Here is a 12294-nt window from a genome sequence, read left to right as displayed (position 1 = left end):
GTGGGAATAACGCATGCTATATGATGTTCATTCTTCTTTAATCTCAGCATGATCACATCTTTATGATCATCCACTTCTTCCAAGTGACCTATATATATGTATATATATATATATTTATATATATATATATATATATATATATATATATATATATATATATATATATATATATATATATGTATGTATGTATGTATGTATGTATGTATATATATATATATATATATATATATGTATATATATATACATATGTATATGTATATATATATATATATATGTATATATATATATATATATATATATATATATATATATATATATATATATATATATGTATATATATATATATATATGTATATATACACTTTAAAAAACAAAGTCCAAAAAAACCCCCAAAAACCTGAAACACAAACAGGAAGTGGGCGTTTACTTCCTGCCATGCAGAAACATTGCAGTATATATATATATATATATATATATGTATATATATACGTATATATATGTATATGTATATGTATATACATATATATATATGTATATATATGTATATATATATATACATATATATGTATATATATACGTATACGTATATATATGTATATGTATATACATATATATATATATATATATATATATATATATGTATATATATGTATATATATATATACATATATATATGTATATATATATGTATATACATCAGATTTTGCGTGGTAAATTTTAAAATGTGAACAGTATAAAACATACTTTGAATAAGGTTTTTGTCTCACTGTCTCAAAAACAGGAAACAAAATGGAAACTATGTACAGACGTTTTTCCAACTCTCTCCTCTCTGGTGACAAAGACGCTGATTTGCCAGCTTCCTGCGACAGCACGATTGAAATTACCCTAATAACCACATGTCGTGTTAAAGGGTTAAAGCTGCTTTACAATGGCATCCAATGGCAGTTATGACATCCACCCATTCATTCACTGAGCCAGTGAATGGACTGACTTGGACTGACTTGGGGTGAAGTGTCAGGGACACATTGGCAGTAGACTAAGAGAGCTGGGAATCAAACCTTCAGCCTTCAGTTTGAAAGATAGACTGTATATAGAAACACACGTTATCTTTTGTTTTAATAAAACAAACTCTGTGAAGCCTTGAGTTTCTCAGGTTGACGAGCACTCGTCAGTTTTCAGGCATCGATTGGATGGTACGAGCTGTCAATCACACCCCAATTGTATGTGCTGTGCTTTATCATCGCATTTTCCTTATTAAGTGATGATGATTTACGAAGCTGACATCGTGCTCTATTGAAGAAGAGCTAAAACTTGCAGTTGAGACCATTAAGTCCTCGGGAAAATGGATTTACAACTGGCCTCTTAAATCAAGTGAGAATTAGAGGCTCATTTTCCCCATTCATAGGCTTCCATCCCACTTCCGAGGCGTCACTTTTCAGAACCAAATAACTTAAATCCATTTTTATACACTTGTCTGTGGATGATACGATCACATCTGTCCCTTTAAGCAGACAGCGTAGTGAGATGAGGAGTTATGGGAAATTAAGTATGACAAAGATGTTGCTCAGCTGTCGTTGTTAGCCGAGTGTTTATTCTCAGAAGTGTCAAACTCATCGTAGTTCAGGGGCCACATACAGCGCAATTTGATCTCAAGTGGGCCGTACCACTAAAATAATAGCATCATAACCTTTAAACAACAAGAACTCCAAATGTCTCTTGACAAAATTGCGTGCAATTTCAACATTTCAATATTATGCCCAAGTTTAACATTCACTCGTGTGCATTACAACTTACAGATCCCAGCAGATCTACACATGCATACAATATTTAGTCACAGGTATCTGGAACTGAAAAATAAAGTGTTTTACATTATATGATCTGAGCATATTGGACCCTCCGGTGGGCCGGTTTTGACCTGCAGGCCTTACATTTGACACCAATACATTAGAGCCAGAGGCTAGAGAAATGTAGTGCTTACTTTTCAGAATGGATATAATCATTTTATAGATTTATATTTGGGTAAACGCTTTAAAGTTTGCAATTTCCTTGAATCTGATGAAAAAATCGATTTATTTTCAGAGACTATATAAACACACCTGAGCAAAAAAGTACTTAAAATGTTTAAAATTGGACTGAATTCAGGAAATTTGGAAATATGTCACAATTCAAACTCACTTGACTTTTTACACCAACCGTGTGGTCCGACTGCATTTTCAAAGGAACATGGATATGGTGTTATTGAATGCATGTCGTGGCGTGTTTCCTACAAACTACGTCAACACATCATGTGACCGCTCTACACATGATATTCCTGCAGGATACTGAGTCGAGGAGCTCTAAATTCTGCGAAAGGAGCTGCTGCCTGTGTGGTTGATGGCACATGTCAAACGAGCGGCGTCTCACCAAATTCTCTCTCCAGCCATTTATCAGCTTCGCGGGCAGCCTGTGTGCGAGCGGGCCTCCACATCTGTTGTCAGCAATTTCACATAATTACAACGCCACGCTTTCAAATCCCTTCCGTTTGCGGCTCGTGAAGATAACGATCCGGAGGAGTCACAAGACATCTGCGCGTCAGAGAAACTGAACACAAAACAAGTAACGTGTGATTGCATTTGTAAGCAGAACAACGTTCCTCATGCCTCTTTTGCTTTCGATCGAAAACAAACTGCTGCATATATTCCCCCAAAGATGATGAATATTTGTCCTTAATTGTCCGGTCCTCTTAACAAACATTTAAAACTCTGATCAGCTCATTGTGGAGGCAGCTGCACGGACGACATTATCAAGTCTTTTTTTGTCTCATTTTTGTCTCAACTCCTTATATGGACATCCTGGGGGTGTGTGTGTGTGTTTATAGGTCCCATCTTCAGGCTTTAAAAAATACGGGTTTTTTTCATCCTCTTAAATCACATTTTTTTTCTTTTCTTTTTGTTCATTAAAAAACGAGACGAGTGCAATTTGAACTGTGACATATTTCCAAATTTCACAAATTAAATCCAATTTTTAAACATTTTGAGGACTTTTTGCGCAGGTGTTTTTATATAGTTGGTGAAAACAAATGTCATCAGATTGCCTAGTTTGTGTTAAAAAAAAAAGATCTAAGACACTATGTATTGCACATTACTGCACATATTACACATTAAAGCAGCCAAAATGCTCTATGTTCTAAGGGTTAACAGCGATTATATAACATAATTTACGTTATGTGGATGATTGTGCCAGACCCAAAGGCTTTAAGATGTCGCTGACATGTTTTACATCTAAATGAAACAAGCTTTTCCCTCCGTATGAAAGAGCTGATACCTGAATTATGATGTTGATGTGATACAGCAGCGGCCTGCGTTTCTCGAAACCAATAGAGAATCCTCAAACTTTGTTTATTATATGCATATGCAAACTAGAGAGTAGGGACGCCTGCCAACGAGGCGGTTTGAGTAAATTGTGCTCGCACTAATTCTGGCACTTCATAATTAAGTGTAAAACCCATGATTATCCTTCACTCTGATGCACTAATGTTATTTCTGTTCATTACCGTGCTTGTTAAAATTTTTGCGCAGGCAAATAAATTTGAATTTCTTCCCAAAAAATTAACAACATAGGTATTTAGAAGGTTATATCGAAACTTCTGTTGCCAAAACACGGCTAGTGTCGCTAAAATAACGCCTCAGGTGAGACTGTAGAGCTTTAGTTAAAGGTCTCTTCCAACATTGGTGTCACTTCACTCATGTAAGAGAAAACCAGTATAATCCCTTAAATTTAAAGTTTTTTGCCTTCTCACTTTACTAGCTCCACATGTCTCCACAGACATGAAAACTGCTATAATGAGAAACAGGTCGTGTGGACCTTATAGGCTTAATTAGAGTAAACTCATTTGAGAATGTAACATACATCATATTGAAAAGTTACACACTACTGCTTTAAGTGCTTATGAATTCACTCCGTGCGCTTCCATACAAGTCGAGCTTCCAAGAAACAAACAAACTGCAGAATTTTGCCATTTTTGAACATTTAGCATTTGTTCTTTCCAAGAACAAATGTAAGTGCTAGGACAGAAGATGCTCCTGGAAGAGATGTGTCTTCAAGAGCTTCTTGAAGATATTTACGGGTACGGGTACTGTATATATAAAGTAGTAATTTAAGTCCCAATTGCATTACCTGGGTGTTTAATCCAACTTTCCGAAATGTGATTTACCAATTCAGTCGGATTAATGGGGATTTTCCGTTATACAGTTCTCGCACTACTCGGCTTGACTAAAAACGAGTTTTTTTTCCCCTTTCCTTTTCCATTAGTGATAGTACCTAGTACTTGGTGCTTTGTTTGTACCTGTGTTCAGGTGCAGACGCTCCTGTACCTGGTGATTCATTAGGGAAGTAGAGTCGAGTAGAGCCGAGCAGTGTTCCAACTACATCGTGGGAAAAGTGCCATAACACGTTTATTTTTATTTTCAAAGTTCAGTTCTAGTCAGACGAAAACACTAATTATTTTTGGGTAATGTCATGTAAACCCACTGAATGTCATGTCGTTAAAGCCGTGAAGTAATTTGCTGCCTCCTGTGATCGAAGTGAAGCAATTCCTTTGACAGCTAAAACATTTTTAATTGGACTTACCTCTGATGGCATGGAAATTGTTGTAATTCATGTTATACTTGACTTTTTTTCTTCTTTTTGTCAGTGAGATGCTTTGCCAAGTTAGCCATGTTGGCATTTCTGTCTGCAGGTTTTCAAATATGTTTTACAGATTTGCTCCGTGGTGTATGACCCACCCCCCCCCGACTGTCTGCTATCGTGAATTAATGTATTGTCACCGCTTCTGTCAGCTGCTCATCCTTTTTACGCCAATCTTTACACTCTGCCTCTCGCTTCGTTTGCCTGCTGGTCTGTAAAATCTCGGCTGACAGACAGAGCACATCGCCGAAATGAATTAAGCCCGAAAGTGCAGACCCACTTTGGGTTTTTAATAACTGTGTAGAAGTTTCATCAGCAGTGAAAGATTAGGTCGCAATGCTGATTTGGCAAGCCGGTGTAACAGATGCAGAGGACGTGCTCTGGGACCGTTACCAACTTCCCACTTGCCCTGCTTCACCTGCAGCCATCGATAATGTTGAAAACAAAAACTTGCAAACTCTCTCTCGCTTTCTTTTTTCCTTTCCCCCACTCACTAAATTAAAAATGCTGTCCTGCAGCTCCTGTATATGGAAACACGAAGTAATGACAATGATTCATTAGTACGTTTAGGCTTGTTTAAATGGATACAGTTATTAGGTACAACTATTTAACTGCGTATGAATGCAAACATCTAGTCAATCAACGTGGGGTCACGACAACCTGCCGGCGTTCGAGGACAGGAATGTGGAAGGAAGCTGATTTGAATGACTCTGAACGTGGCAGGGTCGTCGGTCAAACTGCTGATCGGGTGGAATTTTTTCAGAGTTCACAGAGAAGGGTCTGGAAGGCAACAGTTACTCACATAACCCCCCAAAAAAAACAACGTGTGCAGAAGTTTACCTCTGAACTCACATCAGATGAGCCATAGCAGCAGAAGACCACGCCTGTCACTTCAGTAGGAGACCCCTGTACCTAATAAAGTGGCATTTTAGAGTAGCACATCAACAAATCTATATTCAATCTAAACGGGAGCTTTCACAAAGTTTGAGAAAGAAGTTCTGGCAGTGGCTTTTTCTTTTTTTTTTTTTTCCCCCTCTCTATTGTGTCCACCCTGTGTCTCCATTTTAGCGTTGGCACTGTTGGTATCGAGTTTTACAAGTTGAACTGAGGCTGACAGACTCCGAGTACAAATGTGATCTCGCAAGCGTGCAGTGTATTGACAGCTCGGTTTCAAATTCCATCTAGGTTGCAAAGCAACCAACTCGAACAGGACAGACATGGTCCACTAAACTGAAATCCCATCTAGATTTAGGGAAGATTAGTCCTTAAGTTCGCTAAGTATTTACGTTCGTTTTGTTCTTAAGAATCTGAGGGCAGGGAGTGTTTTCTGTAAAAAGTTTGTCCTCGATTATTTTAGCGTCACTATTTTTGTGTGAAAGCAACTGGAAAAAAATAGATATTTGAGTAAAGGGGAAAGGAAAGAGGGGAGAAAAAAAAGATCCGCGACATATTAAACATGCAGCTCACAGAGTTGCCTGCCGCACACAAAGTCCCTTTTATGTCAGTGTATGTAACAGCACTGTCACAGTTTGCGAGATGGTGAAAGTAGAAGAAAATATCATTATGTGTAAAAAACAAGTCTGACATATAAATGGAGAGGTGCACAGTCCATGAAAGCTAAAAGCACTTGAGTTTTCCCTCACTGTCACTCATACTTAAGGACAGTTCTTGTGTTTATAGATTTTCTTTTTTCTTTGCCAACCTTTTGTGACCAACAGTAGGATCCCACTTACTTCGCCAACTTAAGTCAATTTATCGAGGCTTTAAATGTATTTTTGACCGGCTTCAGTGTTGCCGAGTTTCTCAGCGCAGGCGAGAAAATGTCATTTTTCTTCTGTTATCCGTCCGTCATTATGTCAATAAACCTTTTACCCTTAGTTTGCCGACGTCTTTCTCAGGTTTCAAATGCGGCAGTTTTAGTTTGCACGAGGCTCGACTGAGGTATTTCTTCTTTTGACATTTGCCAACCACCGAACGCATGCCGGTGGAAGCTGACCCCAGATTACCCCCTTGATAATCAATGTCAACATCTTCCTTTAAAAACACGATTGATCCTGTATGACGGTAAGCGGGCGCTCAAACGTGATGCAAGACAAACGGTGTCCGGGAATATTGGCTGGGTGACGGTAAAGGAAAAATAAATGAATGGAATTGGATCAGCATGTTACGCTCACCCTTCTGCACGGTTACGCCCTCTCTGTGGGAATGTGTTGAGCTAATCACGGCATGCAATAAAGATCTCAACACAGACTTGCATCTTCACCCACTGGAAATAATGTGAGGAGCGTTTTTGCACTGCTAAATAAATGTTACGCCGCTGTTATTAAGTTCAAGAAACAAAAGAGCCTCAGAGAGTCGCCCCAACAGAAAGCAGCTGCTTGCATTTCCGCTTATTTTGTTGTTTAACACGGGTTTGTGGGCAGCAGGCGTGTGCCTCACCCTGGACAATGGAACTGTTGATGGTGCACCTCATTACTGTAGCTCGGCGCCTCTCTGAGGACTGATTAAGGATTAAGCACATTGGAGAGTGCCGGCACGTACACACTGCTTCCCTTTTTTGTTGCATTACGCATGCACAGCTCCTTCGTCTATAGCTTGCCGTATACCGTCTATGCATGCAGAACGCCAGCCCCTGCACGTTTCAGCTGGATCCGTCAAAAAAAAAAAAAAAGTTCCAGTCACTTCATCTTTCCCATTTCTTCACTGTTAATGGTGGAAGTGGAAAAAAGCTAAGAATTGACATCTTTCATGCAACTGCTGGCCCATTTTATTGAAGGTGTTTCTTTAAATCTCTGTGTTTTTGCTATGAGGTGTTGAGCAAGAGATGAGACGGCGTGTGTGCAAACATCTGGTCCCTTTTTAAACTGCTGTATTTGTATAGTCTCGTACAATACTGAAATCACAGCTTTGAGTATATATCTGCTCAAAATGCCAATTCTATTATTTATTTCATCAGCCAACTATTGCTTATGTGTGTATGTGTAAGTATTGGCCTGATTTAACCCTTAGAACAATTTCCCCTTGGGGATCAATAAAGTTTTTTGAATTTAATTGAATATTTATATACAGAGGCTATAAGAAACTCGCCATTTGTTTCTACCAACTAACTCATTTAAGACGACATACTAAACCAGGGGTGTCAAACATACGGCCCGGGGGCCAGAACCGGCCCGCCAGAGGGTCCAATCGGCCCACAGGATGAATTTGTTAAAATTTCACACTAATCTAAACGTAATGTCAAATGCTCCAGATACCCGTGACTAAATGTTTGTGCCTTTATAGATCCAGTGTGCTGTGTAAATAGTAAATTTAGGCATGATATTGTTGAAATTGCACTTCTATTTCTCAAGTAATTTCATGTTTTGTAAAATTGTCTTTCAGTAAATGTAAAACAAAGGAGAAAAAACAAAGGGGTTCTTGTTGTTCATAGGTTATTATGCTATTATTTTACTTCTTTTACTGGTCCGGCCCCCTTGAGATCAAATTGTGCTGTATGTGGCCCCTGAACAAAAATGAGTTTGACACCCCTGTACTAAACTAAGATTTTTTTGTAAATTTGTGGACGACATAATAAACTGACTTTTTTGTCAATATTTAGACGACATACTAAACTCTGACTTTTTTCAATTTTTGGACGACATACTAAATTATGACTTTTTTCAATTCTTTGGACAACATACTAAATTATGACTTTTTTCAATTTTTGGACAACATACTAAACTATGACTTTTTTGTCGATTTTTGGACGACATACTAAACTAAGACTTTTTTTCAATTTTGGATGACATACTTAACTAAGACCAATTTTGGACAATATATAGTGTCTTATATGCTTTTTTTTCCATTCTAAGCTATCTGTGTAGTCAAAATGTTTAAAATCAGATTGAATTTGTGAAATTTGGAAATATGTCACTGTTCAAAATACACTTGACCCATTTTAATGAACAAAAATAAAAGAAAAACACGGTCTAATTTTGTGCACTATAATTGCTACCTTATATCACTACTACATAACTTACTGGTCTTAACCACTGAGGCACCCCACCCCTATTTATCTTGTTGCCCAAAAAAGAAGAACAATAGAAGAACAAAAAGATCAAATGACCATACAAAACAACCAGAAGCCATTTGAAGTCGATGTAGCTTTGGCAGTGATATGACATTTATTATAATATAATAAGTGTGTGTGACCTGGTTAAGACACACGCCCTCCCTCCAGATTGAATCTTTTCTTGTTTTTCCAGGCTCGACTCTTTTCTGTGATGCTGCGCAGTGCGAGTGAGTCATCGCGCACTCTCTCTGTCAAATTTCCATAGGTCTGCTCAATCATGACCTTCTACAGTGTTGCCCTATACTCTGCCCTGGTGTTTGGACATACAGTAGCCGCTTTAACAAAAGGTCTTCATGTATATAGTGCACTGTCTGGAATCTGTGTGTGGCTGTGAGATCAGTGTTCCCTCTGATCTTGTGTCTTTCTGCAGGCTTGCACCGGCCCGTACGCAGTCATATGGAGATTGTGTTCAATGCATGGAAGCTTGAGTCTGGTTTCTGTCAGATAATGCTCAGTTAAATTTTTATTTCAGAGTCTTTTCTTCTTCTCCCTGCCCTATTTCATGCCTCACTTCCACTCTTTACACGCAGAGAATAAAATAATGTTTAGCCTCATAAGTGTATTCATCTTTTCTAAATGATTATGTCCAAAATAATGTTAATACTTTGCTGAACTTTTGACAAATTATCCAATCATTTTGTCAACACTCTAACTCATACACTTTTTAGAAAGATTTTATTTTCTTCAACCTCTCGACTTGAGGTTAAGTGAGTTTATAGCACATTCTGACTCTGACCGGTGATTTTAGTATAGAAGGTGGCAATAAATGTGACAGGAATTTCTTTAGCTTTTTTTTTAAAAAAAGAGAGCGAAATGGATACATTTTCAAAGAGAATTGAATATGAATATGAAGTGGAGAAGTGACAGTAACAAAAAAAATATTTAGATTTAATGAAAGGCTCAGGGAACAAGCGGTAACAGTCTGAAAAAGAACGTTTTCAAAAACTCACCTCAAATAAACCCCGTCTTCAAACATGAACGTTTCACTATAACATTTATTTCTTTAAGAGGCGTTTTCTCCACACCACATTATTTGCAGAATCAAGAGTCAAGGTCTGTGTAAAACATCATGATAACATACATTCTTAACGCCAGGCTCAAACTGCGAGGACTTTTTCAATCCTACATTTTTAAAATGTCACGCAACTGCGCTTACACGGAGAAACTTCTCAGTTGTTTTTCTTCTCCGCAAAGTTGTCCATTTAAATCAGTGGTTCCCAAACAGTGGGTCAGCGCCCACAGAGGGGTCCTCAAAAACTTTTGCAGATATATCTGACCCTGGGGCAGCACACATTAGCTTAACAGAAGGGGTCCAAGAATCGACCCCTGAGGGACTCCATGTGTCGTAGCCATTTCATTAGATCTATAACTTCCCATGGTCTTCCCGGATATTCCCGCTGCAAGGCGAGAGTGCTAACCACTACTCCACCGTGTGGCCCTAACGGTAGAGTGTGATCCACAATATCAAATGCAACACAGAGACCCAATAAGACCAGAACTGACACCTTGTTCCACCTTATATCATTAATCACTGTAATAAGAGCCATTTCTGTACTGTGATAAGGTCGGTATCCTGATTAAAATTGGCCATAAAGTCGATTGGAGTGCAAGAAATTGTTGAGTTGACCACTTTCTCAAAACTCTTGGCTATAAAAGAAAGATTAGAGATCGCTCTGTAGTTGGTTAATAATGGGGCTTAATGGCAGCTACTTAAAAATCCATGTTTCTGTCTTCCTTTAGGTGAGCACCTGCGTGTCTGTCCTCAGGGATACACCTGCTGCACGTCGGAGATGGAGGACAAACTCAACCTGCAGAGCAAAGCGGAGTTTGAGAACATAGTCGATGAGAGCAGCCGCAACATGAGGACGACGTTCGTTGCCAGGCATAAAAAGTTTGACGGTAAGTTACAGCTCAAGTTCATTTGATCTTATGGTACATGGAACATACATCAGAACAGATATACATGTACATGCACTGGTTTTTAAAGACGTTCTGGCAGGCGAGATCAAAACTATCCCCAAAAATGATCTCCTACACCAGGGGTGTCAAACTCATTTTTGTTCAGGGGCCACATAGAGCACAATTTGATCTCAAGGGGGCCGGACCAGTAAAAATAGTAAAATAATAGCATAATAACCTATGAACAACAAGAACGCCTTTGTTTTTTCTCCTTTGTTTTACATTTACTGAAAGATAATTTTACAAAACATGAAATTTTATGAGAAATATAAGTGCAATTTCAACAATATCATGCCTAAATTTACTATTTACACAGCACACTGGATCTATAAAGGCACAAATTTAGTCACGGGTATCTGGAGCATTTGACATTACGTTTAGATTAGTGTGAAATTTTAACAAATTCATCCTGTGGGCCGATTGGACCCTCTGGCGGGCCGGTTCTGGCCCCTGGGCCGTATGTTTGACACCCCTGTCCTACACAACTAAACTGCATTTTCAGTTGCGTATAACAAGCCCCATATTCTCTCTTAGATCACGTTGACATATTATTTACATACTTCTCACAGAGAGGAGGAGGCTAATGCAGTAACAAAGCAAGATTAGATTAGATTTCTATACTATACAGACATCTGTAGACGTGGAAATGTTGTATACATAGCAAAATGTTATTGAGAATGCAGTTTATATGTGTAGGACTGTAATTTTCAGGACACAAAGTTTCTTTACCTCATTACTTCTTGCCAGAGTTTCCTTCATTCGTGCGTCGGAAGCTGTTTTTTTTTGTTTTATTTCAGCTTCCGACGCACTAATCAGAGACTCCACAGTCTCTACATGCATTTTTGATTGACTGATGGAAATAGCTCGATGTGCTCCTGCTTCTCATCGTAAAGGAGCTTCTGTGAATTGACTCACTTTGCTCACAGAGGGAAATGGCACTGTTGTTGCTTTGTGGTTGAAAGTGTTCTTGGCGGGGTGCTGGACAGCTCACCTGGAAGAGCTGGCACTCCTCAGGGTTCAATTCCAGCTTTGAACATCTCTCTTTTTCCCTATTTTTTCCGTGCTTCGTCGACCTAGAAATAAACAAAAGGAAGAGAAAAAAAAGCACCAGGACATATCTTAGAGAACTGTTCTTGGCATTGTGTGTGATTCAATGCAAATATGACCATCTGGTTAAACTTAATCAGTGAGTTCTCAGTATGAGATCAAGGTGTCGTCGCACCACTTATACTGTCAGTGTGTTGTCTATGGCTGCCATTTGAGTGATAATGAGTCGGTTGCCTCATTTAACTCCTCAGGTCCACACCAGCTTCAGTAAAGTGTTTGGTGTTAAATAATAATACAAATCCTTTACTGTAAATGCCAGACACTGTGTTTTACACTGTGGAGAGGGATTGCACATCCTTTTAGTACATAAGACATGTACATGTACAGTAGGTATGAGTGCATGTGTTGAATTTAACATGTACAGTACATACGATTTATGATATCGGCATGAGCCGATATTGGCTTTAAAATCTTATTATCGCGTATATATATGTGTGTATATATGTATATAT

At 38.4% G+C, this 12294-nt stretch overlaps 1 protein-coding gene across 1 annotated transcript in view; it reads left to right on the top strand.

Annotated features, from left to right (window-relative positions):
* LOC122772649 (glypican-6-like) overlaps nucleotides 1–12294 on the top strand; it is a 44746-nt gene that overhangs the window by 30861 nt on the left and 1591 nt on the right. Inside the window, exon 2 of the mRNA XM_044030838.1 lies at nucleotides 10517–10675. Within this exon, the coding sequence (XP_043886773.1) occupies nucleotides 10517–10675 (159 nt within the window). The remainder of the gene's footprint in view (nucleotides 1–10516; nucleotides 10676–12294) is intronic.

Source organism: Solea senegalensis, linkage group LG7, assembly GCF_019176455.1.
Source record: "Solea senegalensis isolate Sse05_10M linkage group LG7, IFAPA_SoseM_1, whole genome shotgun sequence".
Classification (NCBI taxonomy): Eukaryota; Metazoa; Chordata; class Actinopteri; order Pleuronectiformes; family Soleidae; genus Solea; species Solea senegalensis.
Note: the sequence above shows the minus strand (reverse complement) of the source record. Positions and strands in the feature narration are given on the sequence as shown.